This window comes from Dermochelys coriacea, chromosome 2, assembly GCF_009764565.3.
Source record: "Dermochelys coriacea isolate rDerCor1 chromosome 2, rDerCor1.pri.v4, whole genome shotgun sequence".
Classification (NCBI taxonomy): Eukaryota; Metazoa; Chordata; order Testudines; family Dermochelyidae; genus Dermochelys; species Dermochelys coriacea.
In genome coordinates this window covers 227,098,812-227,124,638 of record NC_050069.1, presented here as the reverse complement: position 1 = coordinate 227,124,638, position 25,827 = coordinate 227,098,812, and the positions used below count along the sequence as shown (strand labels likewise).

At 41.5% G+C, this 25,827-nt stretch overlaps 1 protein-coding gene across 2 annotated transcripts in view; it reads left to right on the top strand.

Moving 5' to 3' along the window:
* The window catches only part of LOC119851679 (pituitary tumor-transforming gene 1 protein-interacting protein-like), a 59,783-nt gene that overhangs the window by 6,706 nt on the left and 27,250 nt on the right, over positions 1-25,827 (top strand). For both annotated transcript variants that reach the window (XM_038391897.2, XM_043509349.1), the window contains exons 3-5: positions 2,239-2,347; positions 7,639-7,747; positions 23,649-23,717. In XM_038391897.2, the coding sequence (XP_038247825.1) occupies positions 2,239-2,347; positions 7,639-7,747; positions 23,649-23,717 (287 nt within the window). The remainder of the gene's footprint in view (positions 1-2,238; positions 2,348-7,638; positions 7,748-23,648; positions 23,718-25,827) is intronic.

The following is a 25,827-nucleotide window of genomic DNA, read 5'->3' as shown; positions in this document are numbered from 1 at the left end:
CAGCTCAGTTCATCGGATTCATTGGTTCAGTTTAGAGTCTCTGGCCCTGTGAGATGCAAACAGCAAAGACATGAAAAGTCTCTTGTGACCCTCTTTTATCTTTTACATTTAGTCTTCCAGTTCATGACATGAGCTCTCTTACATGTTGCATTTCCAAGATTCAATAAGGCCATTCACCTATTTTTTGTGTTGCAATGTTCCTTAATGGCCTGTTTAATCTTGATAAGCCTCTTGAATGGGCGGGGGAATGATTCCCATGCCTGAGTTCACAAGCTCAGAGCAAACATTTTCAAAGTTATAAAGCAAAGTTTACATATTTCCTTCTGTCAGGGAAAACAGACATTACAAGTGAGATTACTGCATGCAGTAACTTACAGGCATTTTGTAGAGCTCTAAATACATTATTATAAGACTGATACTTATTTTGAACACTACTAACATACGTGTGAGCTGATCTGGTTTCCAGCTATGAGTTTGTCAGTTCTTAGCTAAAGGCTTCAGCTTTAGCCAGAATTGGCACTTGATTTGCCAGCATCATAGAAAGCATTATTTTTTCATCCAGCTAATGAAAAAGTAGAAATTGTAGAAATTATTGTAAAACATCTTTTCACTAAAAAAAGATAAACAGTCTTGTGTTCTCCCACATGTTACTTTGTTGTAATGGATCATTTCATTTAGTCCCGATTAGCCTTGTGACAGCAAATTTTAAAACAATAAGATAAAATATGCTGATTCTCTCTGAGCTGGCATAATTGCTCACTGTGTATGCTGTTAGTCCTCCACTAACTCAACCTGAGACTAGCAAAGCAATAAATAAAGGTGCTCATCATCTTTGAAGTGGAAGACAGGAGAAGGTAAATGTGAGTCATCTAGGATGAGCTTATAACTATTGATGAATTCACTTATCGCTTTCTTGGCTATGTATAGGAAGCTTTTTTAGTGTTTTCTCTTTGAATAGATGCTGCTTGTAAGTACCAAAATGTTGGCATGTTAATAGGTGTATTCCTGACCCACACACCCCAAACACGCTTTCCATCAACACAAGTGAGAACTACTCGGGTGCATTGAGAAGAAAATAAATTCACAGGTGTGTGTGCTGAAGACACCAGGAGAAATGTAAATATGTTACATCTTCAAAATCTATCAAACTATCGACAGTGTATATACTTCCTTTGATGACAGAATGATGGATGATGCAGAGAGACTGCCTTAATATCATCAGGACTGACCTTGGAGAGATGAGTTTAGACTTGACTGAGCCGATTCACAGAAAAATATAAAAGGCAGAAAGAACTAAACCATTAGCATTTGTGTATGTAATGTAAAAGCATTAGATCACTGGAAATGTGTTTTTTTTTAATTGTCAAAGTAGAAAAATATCCAGCTGCTTATTTTGGTAGTAAAATAGATGGCTGCAGAAAATGAAAATATGCATTTGTGGAATAGATGATAATTTCTACTAAATCTTAGGGCTGGTCTACACTACCAGTGTCTACACTACAGGCTTCCTCCCACCGATTGAAGTGCCCTACTATGCCGACGTAATTCCGTCTCCACAAGAGGAATAAGGCTTATGTTGGTGTAGTTAGGGTGATGCAGTGTCTGTGTAGACACTTCATCTGGTATATTGTCTGTCTTGTCAATTTCACAACAGGAGCTGGGAAATTGACAAGAAAGCCTGGCAGCTGCCTTCTGCTTCTCTGGAGAGCTGGGTGGCTGGACTCTGCTCCTGGCTTTGAGCTGGGGTGAGAAGCCTCGGGGGGGGGGGGGTCCCACACCCGCTCCCAGCCAGTAGCCTGGCAGGGAGCAGGTTAGGGGAGGGCCAAGAAACCAAGGCAGCTGAACCCTGCTCTCCTGGAGTAAGAATGGGTGGCTTCTCCTGGCAAGGAATGGGAGGGCAAGAAGCCTTGAGTGGCTTCCGCTGGCAGGGAACGTGAAGTCGAGCAGGGGAGGAGTCCAGCCGGCCAGGATCCTGTGGGGCGACCAGGCTCTTGGCAGGGAGCTGAGAGACCAGGCCCTAGGCTCCCCACACTGCCCCTGTTAGGTCAGTGGAAGCGCTCCTGGTGAGGATGCTCAGCACCGATCCATGGAGTGTAGTGTGGACGTGCATCACTTTAGTAATTACTGCAGTGGATGTGATTCACCCAATATAGCTTGACTTAGTTGCTTGGTTTAGTTTTTTAAATAGCTGTTTGATGGTCAGTAATTATAATATGTCTTTGTTTCTCTCCTATGCAGTGCCTTTGGTGTAATAAAAAAAACACTTGTATGGACTATCCTGTGAGAAGTATTCTTCCATCATCTTCACTGTGTCTGCTCTCTGATGCTCGATGGGGTGTTTGCTGGAGTAGGTACTAATAGTAATTTTAATAAACAGATGTAATTACTTGTAATTCAAGCTATAGTAAGATAATATTGATTTTTATTCCAGAATTAGTTGACTACCATGTATTTATGATTTAGAATGTTTCACCCAAGGAGCATCTTGGGTGGGATTCACTAATGTACACTGCCTGAGATCCTTAGGAACAGCCTTTTGAGGTACATAGTCTGGGTGCTCTGCCTTAGTAAGCACATCAGCACCTTGACACTTAGAGGGGTGGTTCTTCGAACTCTACAGGAGATAGGATGATGTATGGGCCCTTCTTCTCCTTGGGTAAAGGGAGTCAGCATGATAGAAGCATGTTGCTGCTCTCATGGCTGCCTCCTCAGCATGCACAGACAGCTATGATGGCGGCAGAGAACTGGAACTATACCAGTACTTCCACTAGAATGAATGGAAACGGAAAGTTCAAGAGCGTATGAGAGTGGTACAGGCTAAGGACGGAGGTGTGTTGGCTGTGGGTGCTGAAGAGATGCAGTTGAGATTTAAAAAAAAAAAAAAAGTGGGGGAGGGGCTGCTGAGTAGAATGGCTTCACTGCTTATTTCCTTACTTTTTACAGTTTGTGTTGACAAATTATGCAGCCTAGCAACTTTAATTCACAAATTAGTTTTGTGCATGAATAATGTAAGGATTGGTTTCAGAGCAGCAGCCGTGTTAGTCTGTATCCGCAAAAAAATAAAGGAGTACTTGTGGCACCTTGTTATTCGCTAAGGTGCCACAAGTACTCCTTTTCTTAATGTAAGGATCGTGACTCCTATGGTCTGTGTAACCCACATGGCTTGTCACTGTGAGAAGTTTTATTGGTGCTATACAAAATAGAAAGGAAGTGATGATCCCTGCTGTGAATTCACAACCAAAATGGACCAACAAGAATCACACTTGTGTTCACTAAGAGACATCATGGTGGCTGATTTTTGGGTCACATTTTAATCATGATTTAAATCAGCAAGCAGGAAACCTTGATTTAAGACATAGTTTAATCATGTTTTGCATTTGTACTTTCTAAGTTATTTTCCTAAGGAATAGCTGATTCTCATTGATTGGTAGCCATTAAAACATGTTGCTTTGCAAGTAAATATAGCCTGCACACCAGAGTTGGTGCTTTCTTTCCCTCTGAGGATACACTATATACGCATTTATTTAAGCTGTTCTATAGCTTAATTTACATTTATTCAGATTCTTAATTTTTTAATTTTATGTTTTGTTAGAAAATGGTGAATGATGATGTGTTCCTTATTTACTAGATAACTAATTTTTTACTTACAATTTGTGCCAAGTTCTATTTGGATGGAAATTCAAATTTAATTAATGCACAAAAACTACAGTTTAAAATTTTGGTATTAAAAATACCTTTAAATGTGATGGATACATTAAAAAAACAGTTCATCAATACATGTTTTCCCTTTTAAAACTAATTGATTTACTAAAGAAATGAGGTATTATCTGTAGTTAGTTGACTGGTTATTTTTTTGGTTACCATGTCCTTCAAGATTTTAGGACTAGTAGATCTTATCCTCTCACACTTATATTTTAGTCATAGACTGGAAGAGGAGAACAAGTCTTCCTGCTTTTTTCAACACTGAATTAGTTTCTTAACTTTGAATTAACTAGTCATTCAACTTAACTAGTTGAATAAACTGAAATGAAGAAAATATTTTCTCTGCAGAAGAAGCTATTGCTGTTAAAAGCTGGTTTAGCAATTCAACAAATTGTGGTTCCACGTGCTTAGCTTAGCCAGTGACTTCCATTTCAGACGTTTGATTTTCTTTAAAAATTGGAGCAAGCATACTGCTTAATATTATTTTTTGTATTTAAATTATTTTAATATATTGTAATTTTAAGCCTTAACATAGGTTGTCAATTTCAATTTGAATTTTAACTAGGTATATTTTTAAAAAAAATATCGATTTAATTTAAATTAATAAAAAATTGGATTTTTTAAAAATAAATTTTATCTGCCACGGGAGACATGAAGGAAGCCTTAGTCTTACAGCAGTAGTGATAGAGATTTTAGAGAGATTTACAATTCATAAAAATTGTTCCTTGAACTGTTTAAATTACTTTTAAAAGAGAAACTCAAACTACTATTCCTGAAAACTACTGTTCACTGTTCAACTTCTGATGCCACATGGTGCTCTGAGAAGACAAATTCTTTCCTGCATATCATTAGTATGGGAAGTACTTGCAATTATTTTAGGCAGGTTTTCAATTTGTAGATTGACTGACTGTAGCTTAACCATAAGATGAAAACTTCATAGTAGCACACCTTCAGCACAATGAGTGAACAGTTGCCAAAAGACTTCCCCTGCTTCCGCCCCCGAGTTATTACAAGTTCTGCACTGCAGCATGCCATATGAATATATGGTCTCATGGAGTTTGTCCCAGACACAGAAGGGAACTAATCCCACCTTGAAGATGGTGCTATTGTTTCTTTTTCGCAAATGAAATGAAGCAAAGCTACTTATTTTTGACTCGGTGTTGCTGAAAATGAACAGTGCAGCTCGTGAAATGCATTTTCATGTTCAGCTGTGGTACAGCTGTGTATTGGTGGAAAAATGGAAAGCTGGGGAACATATAGGTCCCAGATACCAGTGATATCTGGAACGTGACATGCTGACAAATGGTTGGTCAAAGCTAAAGGAGGAAGATGAGTGTAAAAGCAACATCAGTTGAATTTATTGTATTTTTATGGATAAATAAGCAAATAAAGTAGCTGGTGGATGCAGGAACACAGAATGACATTGATATTTGTTCCACTTTGTTGATAAATTATATAGTCAATTGCTTGACCACACTTTTGGTTTTTATCCCTGTATAGACATAACCTAAGAGAGCAGAGACAATTGGGCAAATCTACCATTAAGAACTTTTGGAATGTGGCTGGTCTCCCTCATGCCGCTGATTTACTTACAACCCCACTAAAGTTGTTTCACAAAGATTAGTTATAGGGTAAAGATGGTGGTTGCTTGAGTCAGTGTTTGTCTGAAGTTACAGTGGCCCCTCTTAAATTACCTGAGGTGTTAAACTGACCCTATTTATAGCCTATCTAATCACAACAGTTGGATACAATTGTTCATAAGCTTAATTACAGTCTAATTTGTTAAATCTATTCATAAGATTTTTATGAATTTTAACTATAGAGAAGAATTAAGAGTCTGTATTGTTGCAATATTCAGATCATCTGGACAAGACAAATTCTGACACGGATGCTAAATTGTTTAGAGTCCATTTTAAAAATTAATTTAAACTTGAATTTCTTTGTTAGTCAGTTCTCAGAAAACTCATTCTGTACTCAGTGAGTATTTGCTGTAAGTTTGGGGAGGATATGTATTTTCATACAAAACAGAGGTTGACTCCCTGCTCTCAGTGCAAAATGGAGGTCATGCTTAACCATTGAGATGGACCAATATCTCCATAATTATTGAAGTATGCCAGTCAGAAGCATTGTTAAGGTTGCATCTTGATTTCTGCTTTGATGGGCCTTTTCCCTAGAACTCAGTAAAAACATCAATTTTAGATTTAAAAAAACCAAACCAACAAGAACACAAAGTGTTAGTGAATTATTGAAAAGAATCAGGTGAAAACTAGTCATAGTGAGGGGAGATATGTCATCAAGAAGGATATTGCGGGCTTTGGGGTGGGGGCAGGGCAACAGAGAAGAGCAACAAAAATGATCAAGGCCATGGAAAAAGAATGGGTTTGTAAGACAAATAAGAGGGACTATGGGGAGAAAAAATCTAAAATAATGAATGGCATAAAGTAGGTAGATTAGGAACTTTACTTCTCCTGTCCATAATTCAAAAAGAGGATATTTAATGAAATTGAAGAATGAGAAATTCAAAACCAACTAAAAGAAATAAATTACACTCAACCTGTAATTAGACTGTGGAACTCATTGCCACAGAAAGTAACCTGAGGCTAAGAATTTAGCAAATTCAGAGAGGATTGAATGTTTATATGTATATCCAGAGTTGTCATTAATTAATTATAACATTTTTTTGAAGGGATACTGAATCTCATGCTTAAGGCAAGCAAATATCTAATTGTTAGAGACCAGAATAAGATCTAATGGGGGGTCATATTACCCCACATCTACCACTGCAGAGGTCTTAAACTTCTTCTGAAGCATCTGGTGCTGGATTAGACAGGGTCTGTAGCAGGAGTCTTTCCTTTTTAAGATCCCTTTCACAGATGCCACACAACACAGATTAAATGTTGCGATGAAGTGTCACACTAAGGAATACATTTGAGAATGCAATGTCTTGAAAAAATTATCATGGTTCTACTTAATTACGTTAGGGAGCTCTGTCATTTTAATGCATAAGCACAAATCCACAGTTGTAAACTTCTGGCCTTTGGTGTGAAGGAAAAGAGTGAACACATCTATGAGCTGCATTGGAGATCTGTTGCAGCAAGCAATTGTGGTGAGGAAAGGAGATAAAATAAGGGATGAGATCTGGGAGAGTTGAGAATACTTTTTAAAAAAACCCTTACTTCTCTAACACCCATTCTCCCTTTCATCTCTAAACTCATTGAATGCACAGTCCACAACTACAGTCTAGAGTTCCTCTCCTCCAATTCCGTTCCTAATCCTCTCCAATCCATTTTGTCTTTTGCACTCCACTGGAGCAGCTTTCATCAAAGCTTCTAATGACCTCTTCCCTGGCCAGAACTCAAAACAGATGCTTGGGGCCAGGATTTAACCACGCAAGTTGTTGACTCTAATGGTTCATATCTTTAATAATAATAATAAAAAAAAAAATCTGTGCTCTGAAAATATCTGGAAGATCTGTATAGTGGTTGTAAATTGCCCAACTATGCAAAAAAACACCCTGTAGCTCTGTAACTGAGAAATCATAGTGTATGTAGAAAAACTGGGAGGGAACTTTCATTGCCATGTCAAAATCTGAGATGAGGATGTGTTTTTTTTATGTACAAGAGTAGAATGGACAGTTTAAAAGGAGAGGGCTACCAAAGGGATTAAAGAGCAACCTAATCTCAATCTGGTGAATGATGATTTTTCAGTGAGTAACAGTGGCAGTGTTCTTATGTGAAACTGTACAAGGTGGTGTTTTAGCAGCTATTTTACTAAAACTCCTCTAAGAGTATTGCATAAAGAAACCAAAGATGAAACTTAGAAAGACCAAACGTTCATCAGAGGAAGCAGGGAGAAAACAAATTCAGATGACCACTGCTCAAGTCTTACAAGTTGTTTAATTTTATATATACACACATATATATATTTATTTTACAGTGAACTTTGAGGCCTTCATCATTGCCATAGCTGTAATTGCAGGACTCATCCTGCTGTCCATTGGTGTCTGTTGCTGTTACTGCTGCTACTGCAGAAGGCGTTCTAGGCGGTAAATATATTTTTCTTTTATTAGCTTTGTTGGTCCTACAATGCATAATCTCCAATAGCTCTCCTAGAAATTTAATTTGGAAGTAAAACAGATTTGGTATTTTTTTGATTAAAAGAGATGTAAACATATTTATTCACCCCACTCTGGTATTCTTTAATCACATCTTCCTGGAAAGAAAGTAAAATGAATAAAGATTGTGTACACACTTATTCATAAATATTCATTCATATTCATAAAAAAAAAATCTCAGAGTATGTATGGTGTGTTTAAAACTTTTAGCAATCATCTTAACAGGATTTTTTTCCAAAGATCGATGTAAAATTTTAAATTTTTTTAAAAAAGCTTTAATATTTAATCCTACAAAATGTCATGTGACTATTAGAGTAGGTAGTCGAATCAAAGCACATTAGATAGCAAATTAAATTAGCTCTGCATTTACACTTTGAGTTAATATTCATTCTGCACTGAAACAGATTTATGGTATAGCAGCTACAGTATCCATTGAGGACAGGCTGCGGTGTTAAGATCCATTAGTTTTCTTCATTTCACTTGTTTTAAATGATTGCCTGTCTTCTGAAATTAGATGTCTTCTGCACAAACCGGGCGGGCTCCAGGCACCAGCTTTCCAAGCAGCAATGCCTGGGGCGGCATTGAGAATGGGGCGGCAGTCTGTATCCCACGGCGGCAATTTGGCGGCAGGCCCGGTGGCAATTTGGTGGCAGCTTTGCCACTGTTGTGGCCGCAATTCGGCAACTGCTTGGGGCGGCAAAATTTTTTTTAAAATAAACAAATACTACATCCTGAATCTGCTGCCTACCAGGGTAGATAAAAATCAATGATTTTTAAAAAATCTGATTTTGTTTAAATTATAAGATTTTTTTTTTCTTTTTAAAAATCTGTTTAAAATGAAATCTGAATTTAAGACAGGCTATTTTAAGGCCTAAACTTACTATAATTTAGTTGTAAATGTGAAACATGCTTTGATAAGAGACGTTTATATATCCAAAACATTTAAGGCTGTTTTGTTTTAATAAAATTTAAATGCTGTTTTGTGTTTAATTAAAATTCAGTTACTATTCTAATGCAGCTTGACACAGATCATAAGCAAAAAGTTATCTAGTAAATAAGCAATATATCACTCATCATTTTCTAACATATTAAAATGTACAGATGATAATCTTTTGAGGCTAGTTTGTGCCTGAACAAAGGTGGGCCAAGAAGAGGAATAAAATTAATATTTATCCTGTATAAACCAAGCAACATTTCAATATAGTTTAGTGTCCAGGCACCTGAGTCTGCTTCAGGGTATTTCAGCTAGCAGTCAGTAGACTGTCTCAGGAATCAGTTGTCAGAGATGCTTGCTATTTTCCTTTAATTTACACAAATGTTATGATCATACTAGAGATAGACCATTTTGCTCAGAGGCTTTGAGGATGCCTAAGTTAATTTCAAACAAGTTTCAAGCTTTACAAAAATCAAACATTCCTAAGATCTTAGAGGGTTTCTGAAGTTCACTTGTTGCACAGGTTTAATTCTTTAATTGTTTAACATACTTCAAAGGGATCTAATAAGCAAGCAGTGTCTTGTTTGATTTGTATATGGGATGACAGCAATAGTGTTTTTTTTTTTTTTAAATGGTGCATAATCCTAATTGAGACACCTTCTGGAAAATAGGGTTCATTGTGGCAGCACAAGTGTCCTCTTGTGGCACTGCATATTTGGAGCGAGCTTATAAGGGCAGTGCAGTCTCAACTAGCTGTAGTCCTTTCTTTCCTCAACTGCCATAGGGATAAGGACTTTCTCTCCATATCTGGAGGAATTTCTAAGGTTCTGTACACCAAATAACCTATCCTCTTGTTTGTTGTTTTTTGTTAGGTGCTTTAGAATTTTTTTTAGATATTACCCGATTTGTGTCATTGCACTGTTCTTTTCTCAGTTTTGGTCCCTATGCCAATGAAATAGAACTGATCTGTAGCTACCAAGAAGGAAGATTTAAAAAAAAACAACCCATGGATTTAAATTGTGTGTCATTCCCATCTGTGTTCCCAGAGAAGGTTACACGTACCAGTTTGTTCTGTTTGATGGAAATGGATTTTCCCAAAGTGCTGCACTGTGCAAGTCTTCAACGCTTCAGGCCTATGCTGATGGGTAGTTGAGGCTCTGAGCCTTTCTCACAGAGTCAGCTTTCATCCACCACCTCCACCTAAGGAGTGGAGTAGACCTCTTGATTTCAGTGCCAAGCACATCAAGGATGGCTCCTTTGAAAAATAAATCTCTGCCAGATAGGTTATAATATCACACTACTCTCCCAGAGCAATGAGAACCATCTAGCGAATCCACTGATGAGACTGAAACCGATCTAACAGAGGGAGAAGAAAAGGAGAATGATTGCATCTATCTCCAGTATCCCCTCCCTACAGACACACTCCTCTGCCCCTTCTGCTATCCAGTCTGAGGATTCCAGGGCATTGGCAGTTCAGCAGACACCCCAAGAGAATCCATAGCAAGCGGATTGCCTTTCGATGTGCCCTCTGCAAACCTGCCTTTCAAGAGGCAGAAGAAATGTAAGTCTCATCAAGGCACCTGCAAATTGGAAGAGTCCAACTCTATCAGTCTATGTTGCCACCACCCCATCTCTGCTCCGAAAGCAGGAACACCACGTGCGCCAGCTCTGACTTCTTACTCCCCAAACACTCTGGCTACTGCATTCCAACCAACTCCTCCAGAGCTACAGCATGAAAAGGTGGTCCAACCATCTACTGAGGGACGGACTATCCCTGCCCCTGGAACCACCCTACTGGATATTACCATTGAAAGAGTAAGTGCTGCCTCAAAAATCCCTAAGCTGGACCCTGCCAAGGGGAGGATTGGCGTTACCTTGCAGCTTATGCAAGGCAACTCCATCTCCAGACGGCTTAGTGCTTCCTAGCAGTATGTCCAGCAGAACGCCGTTGTCAGAAGGGTCAGCCCCTCCTGCAGGTAACTTCACGGCACCCTGTCATCAGAAGAGCTAGCACTACCTCACAGGCCACTCAGCAAGACCAGCCAATGGAGGATTATTTCCACTGCTTGGACCATGCAACAGCACCTCACCCCTAGGCGGACCACAACGGCCTCCAAGACCACCCAATGTGACCTTGACCCCAGAAGGTCTCTCACTGCATCAAAGACCCCCCAGACAGAACTTATCCACAGAAAGACTAGCATTGCTCCAGAAACTCCAAAGCAAGATCGCATCCCTAAAAGGGCCAGTACCGCTGCCTCTAAAACTGTCCTTCCTAAAAGGACCATGCTGCCCTAAAATCCATAAGGGAAGATGCTGCTCTCATTCCGGAAGATCCAGCTGAATGGAGTTCTCAACACCAGAAGGGGAAAAAGGCAACAGACCAATCCCACAGCAGTTTTCCAGCCTGAGCCTGCAGAGATTGAGCAGCCAGTAGAGTAGCAGCCTACGGTGAGGGCTGCCACACCATGGCAAGCCACTTGGATGGAGGAGTTGGCAAGGACAGCCTTCTTTGAGGACTTTGACCTCCTTGTAGACAGACTCTCTAAAGATCTGTCTGCAGAAATCATATCTGGGTGGAAGGGAACTCAGGAGAACTCAGACTGCGCACAGAGCTTCTGCATCCAGACACCACCACAACATCATGAGGGAAGCCGGAGAAGGAACATCAGTTACTGCTATGACCCAGCAGCAGCATCCAGGATCCAGAAGCTCTACCGGTCAGACAGCCCTAAGGCTATAAGAGAAATCCTCGACGGGCCTTCATCTTACTGCACAATCCTGTCCCAAAGACTATTCTTGTACTTCAAGGGAGTGTTTTACCATGTAGCTCAGAACGACGCGCAGCATCCAGAGTGCCTTCATCCTGTACCCGGGCTGACTATACAGCGGACCTGGAACAAGACTTTACATCACAGGAAGTAGAGACCAGACTTACAAAGACCAAAAACACAGCCCCAGGAAAAGATGATGGCATTCGTTACAGCTTCCTGAAAAAACGAGACGCCTGGTACTAGCAGCCATTTTCAACAAATGCAAACAGTTCCACTGTACTCCCAGCTCCTGGAAGAAATCTGACGGTGCTCGTCTACAAGAAGGGTGAACGAGACGACCCCAATAACTGAAGACCCATCTCTCTCTGTTCCACCATGTACAAACTGTATGCCAGCTGCCTCTTGGCTAGGATCACAGACTGGTCGGTGAACGAAGGAGCCATCAACTCCATCCAGAAAGGTTTCATGTCATGCGAAGGCTGCTACGCAAACAACTTTGTCCTTCAGACTGCCATCCGCATGGCCAGGAGGGCACGGAGGCAATGTGCCATAGCATGGCCTGGCCTGGCTAGTGCTTTTGGATTGATGTCCCATCAGCATATTTTTGATATGCTATGAGAGTTTGGGATACCTGAAAACTTTCTCCAACTAATCCAGGAGCTGTCTGAAGGCTGCACCGCCACCATCCGCTCCATGGACGGAGAGATGCCTGAAATTCCTATCCGGAGTAAGGCTGCCCCCTGAGCCTCATAGTTTTCAACTTGGCCATGGAGCCACTCATTCGAGTGATCTAGACAGTTTCGATTTATATGACAACAGAGTGAATATCCTGGCCTACGCAGACTATCTGGTCCTGGTTGCAGACAACCCCGAGACTCTCCAACAAATGCTTGACATCACCAGCCCAGGCTGCCAACTGGATGGGACTCCGCTTCAGTGCCAGGAAGTGTGCATCCCTGCATATTGATGGCAGTAGAAGGGATTTGGTCCACGCGATGCCATTTTACATCCAGGGCAAACCCATGATCTTCCTCAAGGCAAGCATACCAACATCTCGGCATGCCGATTGGTTTCTGCATCCAGCAGATACCATTGTGGAGATCCTACAAGAGGTGGCCAGGACTGACTCCTCCCTACTGGCATCATGGCAGAAGATCAATGCCCTGAACACCTTCCTAATCCCCCGTATTTCATTCGTCCTGAGGGGATCTGCTGTAGTAATGGTACCTCTTAACAAAGCAGACAACACTATCTGGCAGCTGGTGAAGAAGTGGATATTTCTTCCCCAGAGGGCCAGCAATGAACTGGTATACATCTCACACAGGCAGGGGGTGCCAACGTCCCTTAAATGGGTGATCTGTGCGACTTTGCTGTGATCACTCATGCCTTCCGCCTTCTGACGTGCTCAGACGCCACGGTGAGGAACATCGCAGAGTGTGCTCTGCAGGATGCCATCAAGAAGTGAATCGCCATGACCACCTCCATTCAAGATATCACCACCTACCTGAGTGGCTCGCTGAAAAGCGAATTTGGAAGATGGCGGAGACTGCTTCGCTCTGGACTCATGCCTGCAACGCTATGTGATGACTGGAGAAGCATATCGGCTGCCACTGGGGGTGGTGCGAGGATTGCCAGGAGATGGTAGTCCTGCTACCACAGGTGAAGAACACAGGGCACACCAGCATCACTTCAAGAGCCAGAAGCAATCTGAAGAGTACCCTGAAGGATGCTGTCTTCTGCCAATACATGGAAAACCTGAAACGGAAGCCAGACCAGGGCAAGGCCTTCGAGGTGACATGCAAGTGGGATGCCAGCAACCACTTCCTCCCCGGGAGCAGCTTCACCAGATTTGCCCACTGGAAGCTCATCCACCGGGCCTGGCTCAACTGCGTCCTGCTAAACGGAGCTGTCCGCCACAGGAATCGGGACAAGCAATACAGGAAGTGAGGCTATGCCAACCAGACACTATCCCACATCTTGTATAGCTGCAAGCCCCATTCCAGAGCCTGGCAGCTGCGACACAACGCCATCCAAGATCGCCTGGTCAGAGCCATTCCGCCACCTGTGGGGAAGGTAGCTGTGAACTCCGCCATCCCCGGAATGGTCAGCCAACTGCGACCAGACATCGTCACCAACGAGGATCAGAAGATCATCATCATGGTGGAAGTCACAGTGCCCTTTGAAAACAGGACTCCAGCTTTCCACGGCGCCCGGTCTCGAAAGTTGGAGAAATATGCCCCTATGGCAGACACCCTGAGAGCTAGGGGCTATGAAGTCCAAACTCACATGCTGATTGTCTGAGCCCTAGGTGCATGGGACCCCAGTAACGAGCAAGTGCTGACAGAATGTGGAGTCGGTCAACACTACGCTCGGCTGATGCAGCAACTCATGGTGTCGGACACCATCAGGTGATCGAGGGATATCTACATAGAACACATCACCAGATATCTGCAATACCAGGAGGGATGAGCTGGAGTGCCAATCATCAGAAGCACAGTCAAGAAAGTAACTGACATACTTTCCTCATGGATTGTATTTTCTAAATGGACAACCTACCTAATTCTTAATTACTGAGGGACAATCTCCACTCATAGATATTTTTTTTTTTTTTTGCTTTTCACAACCAAATCTCTGTACAACTTTTCATGAGTGGTGTACCTGAGTATTCAGATTCTAATATCTAAACTGTACTGTTAAATCTATTCACCTAAATTTAGGCTATTGCTGATTATGTACTCTATGTATCATGACTTTTAAAAACAAACTTTGTATTTGTGGATAATCTAAGCACTATACCCAGATGTACAGACACTCTTTTCTCAACCTATGTATTATATAATTTTTTTAACATTAGCTTTACTAAAATTTTTAAATCTAATGTCTTCAGCTGGCATATTGCCTCTAGCACTGAAGACTGTACATTGGTGCCAAGTTGTGAGTCTAACAGTGCCAGGACTCCATTTGTGCTAAAATCTTTAGTATTTGTGTCCCATTTCTCATAAAGTTCCTGTCAGTGTGAGATTTTCTTGGTTCTGGGGGCTTCTTTGCTAAAGAATGCATCTCTTCGTAAACAGGCAGCTACCGTTACTCAAGTACATGGAATCTTTTCGGTTCTGAAGAGTCTTGGTCCGGATCAGGAATCCCCTCTATTTCTGGGGCCTCCCTTGGCACCAAAGAAGCCTGCATTAGCACATGAAGCTATCAGAGCGGGACCAATTTCAGGTGGCACTTTGTTTTGAGGAGGCATCAGTACCACTCAGCTGTGATCCAAAACAAGGGCAAGAAAAGCATGTTGAGGCGGTTTCCATGGGTATGTCTACACTACAGGTGGGAGCAAGCCTCCCAGCCCAGATAGACTCTCGCTAACAGGCTAAAAATAACTGTGGATGTTGTGGAATCAGTGGAGGCTTAGAATAGTAATCTGAGTTCAAGTTCACTCTACCTGCTGGGTCTAAGCTAGCCTGAGCCTCCACCAGTGCAGCATTGTCGCGCAGCTATCTTTAGCATGGTAATGCAAGCCCTGAGAGAGCAAGTCTGTCTGCCCAGCCTGGGAACCTTACTTCTGGCTGCAGCATAGACATCTCGTGTTTGGAGCTTGACTACCCCAGAAGAGAGAAGCAACCACCATCACCTTCAGCCAACGAGCATTCAGGAATATGAATCCCTGCAACGTTGGTGCCAATGGCTCCTCTGACTCTGTTCATGCTACAGGTTCTAAGACTCCCAGGGCTTCTCCTAGTATATTTTTCAGTTGGTTATCATTGTTAGCATCTTGCACCGGAAGTTTTGCTGCTTCCATGTTCTTCAGAGCTAAAGGTTCATGAAACTAATGGAATATGCCAATCTATTGCTCCTTTCTGAACTCGTCAGTCTGCTGAAATACTAAAGTATGATGGTTACTTTTAGCTTAGTTGACTTCTATGATGAGCTTAACTGAGAACTTCCCTTGAGAGTGGTTCGAAGCAGGAAAATACTTTTCAATTCCAATGCTGTCCAATAATAAATACTGTACATTCCAAGTCCTATAGAGCTGTGGTTCTCAAACTTTGGTACTGGTGACCTCTTTCACATAGCAAGCCTCTGAGTGCGACTCCCCCCTTATAAATTAAAAACACTTTTTGATGTATTTAACACAATTATAAATGCTGGAGGCGAAACAGGGTTTGAGGTGGAGGCTGGCAGCTTATGACCCCCACCCACCATGTAATAACCTCGTGACCCCCTGAGAGGTCCTGACCCCCAGTTTGAGAACTCCTGCTATAGAGGGATTCAGAGATTCATAGATACTGAGGTCAGAAGGGAACATTCTGATCATCTAGTCCGACCTCCTGCACAGCGCAGGCCACAGAATCTCACCCACCCACTCCTATGAAAAACCTCACCTATGTCTGAGCTATTGAAGTCCTTAAATCATGGTTCAAAGACTTCAAGGAGCAGAGAAGCCTCCCTCAAGTCAACCATGCCCCATGCTACAGAGGAAGGCGAAAAACCTCCAGGGCCTCTCCAATCTGCTCTGGAGGAAAATTCCTTCCCGACCCCAAATATGGCAATCGGCTAAACCCTGAGCATATGGGCAAGATTCACCAGCCAGATACTCCAGAAAATTCTTTCCTGGGTAACTCAGATCCCATCCATCTAATATCCCATCTCAGGGGATTTGGCCTATTTACCCTGAATATTTAAAGATCAATTACTTACCAAAATCCCATTATCCCATCATACCATCTCCTCCATAAACTTATCAAGTAGAATCTTAAAACCAGATAGATCTTTTGCCCCCACTGCTTCCCTTGGAAGGCTATTTCAAAACTTCACTCCTCTGATGGTTAGAAACCTTTGTCTAATTTCAAGTCTAAACTTCCTGGTGGCCAGTTTATAGCCATTTGTTCTTGTGTCCACATTGGTGCTGAGCTTAAATAATTCCTCTCCCTCTCCTGTATTTATCCCTCTGATATATTTATAGAGAGCAATCATATCTCCCCTCAAGCTTCTTTTAGTTAGGCTAAACAAGCCAAGCTCCTTAAGTCTCCTTTCATAAGACAAGTTTTCCATTCCTCGGATCATCCTAGTAGCCCTTCTCTGTACCTGCTCCAGTTTGAATTCATCCTTTTTAAACATGGGAGACCAGAACTGCACACAGTATTCTAGGTGAGGTCTCACCAGTGCCTTGTATAATGGTACTAAAACCTCCTTATCCCTACTGGAAATGCCTCTCCTGATGCATCCCAAAACCGCATTAGCTTTTTTCACAGGCATATCACAATGGTCATAGTCATCCTATGATCAACCAATACTCCAAGGTCCTTCTCCTCTTCAGTTACTTCTAATTGATGCGTCCCCAACTTATAACTAAAATTCTTGTTATTAATGCCTAAATGCATAACGTTACACTTCTCACTATTAAATTTCATCCTATTACTATTACTCCAGTTTACAAGGTCATCCAGATTCTACTGTATAATATCCCGATCCTTCTCCGAATTGGCAATACCTCCCAGCTTTGTATCAATTGCAAACTTTATTAGCACACTCCCACTTCTTGTGCCAAAGTCAGTAATAAAAAGATTGGTCCCAAAACCGATCCCTGAGGAACTCCTGGTAACCTCCCTCCAACCTGACAATTCGCCTTTCAATAGGACCCGTTGCAGTCTCCCCTTTAACCAATTCCTTATCCAGCCTTTGATGTTCATATTGATCCCCATCTTCTCCAATTTAACTAATAATTCCCCATGTGGCACGGTATCAAATACCTTACTGAAATCTAGGTAAATTAGATCCACTGCATTTCCTTTGTCTAAAAAATCTGTTACCTTTTCAAAAGAGGAGATTAGGTTGGTTTGGCACGATCTACCTTTTGTAAAACCATGTTGTATTTTGTCCCATTTACCATTGACTTCAATGTCCTTAACTAATTTCTCCTTCAAAATTTTTTCCAGGACCTTGCATACTACAGATGTCAAACTAACTGGCCTGTAGTTACCCGGATCACTTTTTTTTCCTTTCTTAAAAATAGGAACTATATTAGCAATTTTCCAATCGGTACAACTCCTGAGTTTACAGATTCATTAAAAATTCTTGCTAATAGGCTTGCAATTTCAGGTGACAATTCCTTTAATATTCTTGGATGAAGATTATCTGGGCCCCCCGATTTAGTCCCATTAAGCTGTTTCAGTTTCGCTTCTACCTCAGGTATGGTAATATCTACCTCCATATCCTCATTTCCATTTGTCATGCTGCCATTATCCCTAAGATCCTCTTTAGCCTTATTAAAGCCTGAGGCAAAGTATTTGTTTAGATATTGGGCCATGCCTAGATTATCTTTAACCTCCACTCCATCCTTAGTGTTAAGCGGCCCCACGTCTTCTTTCTTAGTTTTCTTCTTATTTATATGGCTATAGAACCTTTTACTATTGGTTTTAATTCCCTTTGCAAGGTCCAACTCTACTCGACTTTTAGCCTGTCTCACTTTATCCCTACATGTTCTGACCTCAATTAGGTAGCTTTCCTTGCTGATCCCTCCCATCTTCCACTCCCTGTATGCTTTCTGCTTCTTCTTAATCACCTCTCTAAGATGCTTGGTCTACAACTCCTTCCTATGAATTTTTTCCCCTTTCTTGGGATACAGGCTTCCGATAGCTTCTGCAGCTTTGATTTAAAGTAATCCCAGGCCTCCTCTACCTTTAGATCCATAAGTTCTTCAGTCCAATCCACTTCCCTAACTAATTTCCTTAATTTTTGAAAGTCAGCCCTTTTGAAATCAGAAACCCTAGTTGCAGATTTATTTTTTTAATCCTTCCATTTAGTTTGAACTGAATTAGCTCATGATCACTTGAGCCAAGATTGTCCCCTACAACCATTTCTTCTATGAGGTCCTCACTACTCACCAAAATTAAATCTAAAATGGCATCCCCTCTAGTCGGTTCAGCAACTACTTGATGAAGGAATCCATCAGCTATTGCATCTAGGAAAATCTGAGCCCTATTATTATTACTAGCACTGGTCCTCCAGTCTATATCTGGGAAGTTAAAGTCTCCCATGATCACGCAGTTTCCATTAGTATTTATTTTATTAAAAACATTAAAAAGGGCTCTATCCATATCCAAATTAGATCCAGGAGGTCTATAGCACACCCTAAGCACTATCGTAGGAGAGGCTTTACTAGTTATCTTTCCCAATGTAATTTTTGCCCAGACGGACTCTGTCTTATCCATTGCATCGCTTCTTATTTCTTTACATTCTATCTCATCATTGATATACAATGCTACTCCACCACCTTTACCTTTGTTTCTGTCTTTCCTAAACAGCACATACCCTTCAATACCTGTAGTCCAGTCATGATTACTATTCCACCATGTTTCTGTTATCCCTATAATATCTGGTTTCACTTCCTGCACCAGTAGCTCTAGTTCCTCCATTTTGTTACCTAGGCTCCTCGAATTGGTGTACAAACATCTTAATTTTGCTGTTTGGTCTCGCTCACATTTTGTACCCTATTAGGCACAAAAAGAAAAGGAGTACTTGTGGCACCTTAAAGACTAACAAATTTATTAGAGCATAAGCTTTCGTGAGCTACAGCTCACTTCATCGGATGCATTTGGTGGAAAAAACAGAGGAGAGATTTACATACACACACACACAGAGAACATGAAACAATGGGTTTATCATACACACTGTAAGGAGAGTGATCACTTAAGATAAGCCATCACCAACAGCAGGGGGGGGGAAAGGAGGAAAACCTTTCATGGTGACAAGCAGGTAGGCTAATTCCAGCAGTTAACAAGAATATCAGAGGAACAGTGGGGGGTGGGGTGGGAGGGAGAAATACCATGGGGAAATAGTTTTACTTTGTGTAATGACTCATCCATTCCCAGTCTCTATTCAAGCCTAAGTTAATTGTATCCAGTTTGCAAATTAATTCCAATTCAGCAGTCTCTCGTTGGAGTCTGTTTTTGAAGCTTTTTTGTTGAAGTATAGCCACTCTTAGGTCTGTGATCGAGTGACCAGAGAGATTGAAGTGTTCTCCAACTGGTTGACCAGTCCACACAAGAGATCCACTTCCTGGACACTACGGTGCTAATAAGCGATGGTCACATAAACACCACCCTATATCGGAAACCTACTGACCGCTATTCCTACCTACATGCCTCTAGCTTTCATCCAGATCATACCACTCGATCCATTGTCTACAGCCAAGCGCTACGATATAACCGCATTTGCTCCAACCCCTCAGACAGAGACAAACACCTACAAGATCTCTATCATGCATTCCTACAACTACAGTACCCACCTGCTGAAGTGAAGAAACAGATTGACAGAGCCAGAAGAGTACCCAGAAGTCACCTACTACAGGACAGGCCCAACAAAGAAAACAGAACGCCACTAGCCATCACCTTCAGCCCCCAACTAAAACCCCTCCAACGCATCATCAAGGATCTACAACCTATCCTGAAGGACGAGCCATCGCTCTCTCAGATCTTGGGAGACAGACCAGTCCTTGCTTACAGACAGCCCCCCAATCTGAAGCAAATACTCACCAGCAACCACACACCACACAACAGAACCACTAACCCAGGAACCTATCCTTGCAACAAAGCCCGTTGCCAACTCTGTCCACATATCTATTCAGGGGATACCATCATAGGGCCTAATCACATCAGCCACACTATCAGAGGCTCGTTCACCTGCGCATCTACCAATGTGATATATGCCATCATGTGCCAGCAATGCCCCTCTGCCATGTACATTGGCCAAACTGGACAGTCTCTACGTAAAAGAATGAATGGACACAAATCAGACGTCAAGAATTATAACATTCAAAAACCAGTTGGAGAACACTTCAATCTCTCTGGTCACTCGATCACAGACCTAAGAGTGGCTATACTTCAACAAAAAAGCTTCAAAAACAGACTCCAACGAGAGACTGCTGAATTGGAATTAATTTGCAAACTGGATACAATTAACTTAGGCTTGAATAGAGACTGGGAATGGATGAGTCATTACACAAAGTAAAACTATTTCCCCATGGTATTTCTCCCTCCTTTAAGGTCTTTAAGGTGCCACAAGTACTCCTTTTCTTTTTGCGAATACAGACTAACACGGCTGCTACTCTGAAACCTATTAGGCACAGTCATTCTACAGCCAGTATAACCTATTAGACTAGTATCCACACCGCCCTCGCTCCTTATATACATTCTCCTACCCACGGCTGTATCCTTTCTTACTTCGTCGTCTTCCCTCTCAATGCTAAAATCTGGCGTGGAGATTTCCTGGACATCTCCCAACCATCTCCCCCTAATTCCTAGTTTAAAGCTCTCTTTATCAGTTGTGCCAGCCTCCATCCTAGAAGTCTATTTCCTTCCCTACTCAGATGAAGTCCATCCCGAGAGAACTGTCGTCTGTCCGTGAATGCCTCCCAGTGGCCATACATCCCAAAGCCCTCCTTATAGCACCACTGTCTAAGCCATCTGTTGACAGTCATAATCTTGTCACACCTTTGTTGCCCTTCTCTAGGAACAGGAAGGATCCCGCTAAAGATCACCTGAGCCTCAATTTCCTTAAGCGTCTTCCCCAACCTAGCATAGTCTCCGTTAATACTTTCCAGCAAGAATCTAGCCGTATCATTTGTTCCCACATGAAGGATAATTAGGGGATTCTTTCCCGCTCCCTTTAGGATCCTTTTCAACCTCAGGTCTACATCCCGTATCTTAGCACCTGGAGGACTGCACACCCTTCTATTCTGTGGATCAGCTCTAGTTACAGGCCTGTCTATTCTTCTCAATAAAGAGTCCCCTATCACATAGACCTGCCTTTTCCTGGTGACGGTGCTATTCTCCAGTCTCTCCCCTGTTTCCTCTGGCTGCAAGTTCTTTCCATTCCTATTCTCCCTTATAATCCTCTTCAACCCATCCTGTATCCTCCTGGGGCTCATATTTGGTGTCGTCTCCCTTGACTCTTCCGCTTTTTCTATAGGAATAGCCTCTCTTCTCTTCTTCCTTACTCTTCCACCTTCAACAAGTACCTGCTGAGCCCCTTCTTCATTTTCCAATTCTGCAAACCTATTCCTAAGCTCTATTTCTCCTTCACTAGCCCGTCTTTTCCTCTGCCTGGTTCTTTTAGTCACATGCTTCCACTGACCACTTTACTCACCCAGTCTCCCCTCAAAATTCCCCAGCCCTGCTTCCATCTGTGAGTCTGAGCTTTTCCCTTCAGATACCTCATATCTTTGCTCCATCATCTGCTCAAACCCCTTCCTAAACTCAACGAGACTTTCCACCTGCATCTCCAAACCTCGGATCTTTTCCTCCATCAGCTCTATCAGATGGCATTTCATGCAGAAAAAACTCTTACCAGGTCCCCCCTCCAGGATCATGTACATACCACAGCTTCCACATCCAGTCATCCTCAATATGTCTTCCACTACAGGAGTCACTCCCACAGCTGCCTCTGTATCTGTCATCGTCCCCACCTAAATCCTGTTAATCTGGGAAACACAAGCCACACCAAAAAGACCACCCCCCACCAGCAAAAGCAAACCCCAAACAAGCACCACAATACAAACTCCCCTTGCAAACTCCCACTCAAACTCCCCTGTTTAGAGCTCTGTTTGCTAGCTCCTGTGCCGCTGCAGCTGTCTGTGTGATGTCATAACTGTTTGGGGGGTCTATATATTTTGGAACAGAAATGTGAGTTGGGACTATTATGTAGTCCCTTCTAGCCCCTCTGATAATCCAGTTTTACAAAAGGCTGTGCAAGAGTTAGAGGCTTCTGTTGTATTACATATTTCAGCCACAGTGGGTTCATTCTGAAGTTATACCAGACAAAGGATATTTAAACAGATGCTGTCACTTTGAAATCTGGTCAGGTTCCCAAAAGGACAGTTTATTGATTTATCCCCAAATTAATCTTCCGCAATTAAAAAATACTTGTTTTTTGTTTTTGGGTTTTTTTTCCCTCTCCCCTTTCTATGAGAGAGTCCCACACAAACAGAGGAAACAGTAATTGACTGCATGGAAAAGGATCCAGCTACAAAGTGTGCCTCCCCCCCCCACCGCCCCCCAAAAAAAAAAAATCGGAGGCAGCAAGTCTCAGAGTCTTGGTCAACTGACATGGGCTTGCGCTACATGGCGAAAAATAGCTGTGTAGGTGTTCACACTTCGAGCCCAAGCTGTAGCACAAGACCTGTGAGCCCAAGTCAATTGACCCATGCTCTGAGGCTTGCTGCTGTGGGGGGTTTTTTGGCTATGTAAGGTGTACCCAAAACATACACATTTAAAAACATTTCCACTGTAATTGCTTTTAGTATTCTTGGATGATACTTGTAACAATAGTAAGTTTTTAAAACAACTATATGGAAATGTGACGTGACAGTTGATTGTGTCCTTTAATGAACTGCTGAATTCAGACTGCCCGTTCTGATCTATGTATGTGTGGCATACATACAACATACGTATGTATGGCACATCTATATTGTGACTTGCTGTGATTATCCTGTTCTAGCCACTGGATGTCACTGTTGCTCTGTAGCTCACGAAAGCTTATGCTCTAATAAATTTGTTAGTCTCTAAGGTGCCACAAGTACTCCTTTTCTTTTTACTGTTGCTCTGCGTAAGTGCTGATGTAAGTGCACATATATGGTATGGTTAGTCTTCACATCTCAACCAACACAAGTTGAGACTTATGAATATTTCTGATTAACACATTTCCAGATCATGCATTCAGTTTTGGGAGATAATTACCTGGAGAAATGTGACAAGAGTATACATTTACTAATTTTTTATGTTTAAAGGAGTTGGGATAAATTAAGTCAGTGCTGAATAACTAAAAGAAAAATAAAATATCCTTTGACAGGCATTGGCTTCAAATGTTTTTTAGTTCTTATATGGTATACACAGGTTTAGTTGGTAAAGTGTGCAAGTAGTGCAAAACTAAAAATACTTCTAGTGTAAAGAGAAAATGCTACCAATTTGTCAGTTGTGAATTAAACCATGTCATGGAGTCAAGTACAGCTGTAAAGGCTGTAAATAAGGGCCGATTAAAACATTTTCTGAGAAATGACCAACAGGCTTTTTTCAAGCACAGAAAAACTCTCTATTTCTCTCTTCTTTCCCCCACCCCATCTTTCTAGTATACCAGATGAAGAGGAGGAAAGACTTGCCAGAGATCGAGAAGAGAGACGAATGCAATCTCTTCAGCGGTGAGTTTTGGAAATATAATGTATAACCATATACTTTTTGGTAGAATTTTTTTTACACAAGTAGTAACCTTGGGTCCTAGGGAATACAGTATATATTAAACAGTCCAAAACCCGGAGCCATCTAAGCAGGCAATAAAGCGAAAACATTAACAGGAAAGTATAAGCACAGACATTGTAACAATATTTATGATTCTGACTAAGACAGTTCAACTTCAAATACTGGATAGAGCCAGCATACGTTCCTTTCCATTGGTTTAACTGGTGTGCTCTTTACTTTGGGGATTGAAGGTTGTACTACTTAGGAAAAGACAGAGTTCAAACAAAACCTCATACTTGTGATCTGGAAATTGCTTACCAGTTTAGTGCTTTGCATTTAGGGCTAAGTTTTGCACAGTTAAAATCAAGATCAAGAAATGGAATTTAATGTTCCCGCATATGTTAACTCTGCCATGTAGCACATGTGAATTTTGGTTTTTCTGGTTAAATGAATAGTTTAATATAGTGGATGTTAAAACATTACCATAAAATATATGGCCGACTTAACATTGCAGTAGCAACCTAAGCTGAATTTCTGGCTTTATTTTAACTGTGCAGACTTACACAGCAAGTTTCTTTTTGCATTCATGCCCTTCTTTTGGGGCTTGAGGGGACGAAGCATGTTTCTGTAGGACTTTGAAGATCACACTCCATTGAGGGGAATAGGGACAGAGGTAAGACACTTCCTTGTCAAGATAGGGTCACGTAGATGGTTTGAAAATGTGTTGGTTGATGTATTTTTAAGCGTAACTTTGCAACAAGTGTAGACACATTTTAACATTTTTAAAATGTATTGGCTGGTCATGGTATACATTGGGTGCAAACTTGTATTTAATAAAATGTTAGCTAAGATGCTAACTTAGCATCTCAGGAATGGAGTTTCTTCGACTCATCCATGCAAAAAAGAATGACTGGTCAGCTACGAAAAAAATTCACATACAGTCATATTTGAGCACTTTACACAGGTAGCCACTGATGTTTGGGGAGTGTTCATGTAACTGACCAGGGCAATTCTAGCCCCTATTTTAAAGGTTTTTTTCAGTAAGTAAACGTAAGCCATTTATTTTTCAGTTAGTCCTTCATTTTTAACTCGTGGCTAAGGCGGAAAACGCTGGGATACAGCAGCACTGCTAGAGCCAATGCTTCCCTCTCCGATTCATTGACAGGGAGTGTGCACCCTTTCAGTGTAAGTGCTTTAGCAAAATTGATCCCAACTTCTGGATCTTTCATATCGGGCTGGGAAAATATTCAATGATGTCACAGGAAGATGATGGCTAGGTTGTGCTTAAAAAGAGCTTTATAATCTTTTTTTTTTTTTTTTTTAAATTCAAATTTGCTTGTGGACTTAATCCAAAATGAGCATTGTTTATATGTCAGGTGTCAGTTGGCCTGATCTGTTTTGAAAGTAGACAAAAAATTATTGTAGAAAAAGTGTATTTGTCAGCATTGATTCATGCCATTCAATTTATAACTGATCACTTAGCTCATACAGTCAATTGTTTCGGTTTCATAATCAGAAAACTAAAGAAAACTGAAATACTATACCAACCTGTGTTGAGTGATGCGCATGTCTAACAGTTGTTAAGATGTGTGACGCTCTTCTCAAGTCCATGGAGAAGTTGTGCTGTCTATGGAGTGTGCTGTTACAGAATGTCACAATTAATGAGGTTCTATGACACTTTCCAGGGCTGTGGAGCACCTCATTACCACCTGCTCTTAGCATGAAGAAGCCTTGTTTGTGCCTGCCTGGGTCCCTGACGCACCCCGTCCACATGCAGTCTACCCAGGTCCCTCCTGCAGGCTAGCAATAGGCACAGTGCAAACCTGAGTCCTTTCTGCATCCCTCTGGTCGTCAAGCCCCTTAACCACTGGACACTCCCAAAATTAGCAGATCCACTTCTTATTACAGATTATAGCTTAACTAGTTACATCTTAGAAGACAGCTTTGCTTAACACACAGTGCTTAGGTTTGTTTATATAGAACACAAATATGTTTATTTAACAAAGAACAGATCAAATTATAGTAAACAGAAATATTGGAAATCAAGAGTGACTCGTACAATAAAATCATAAC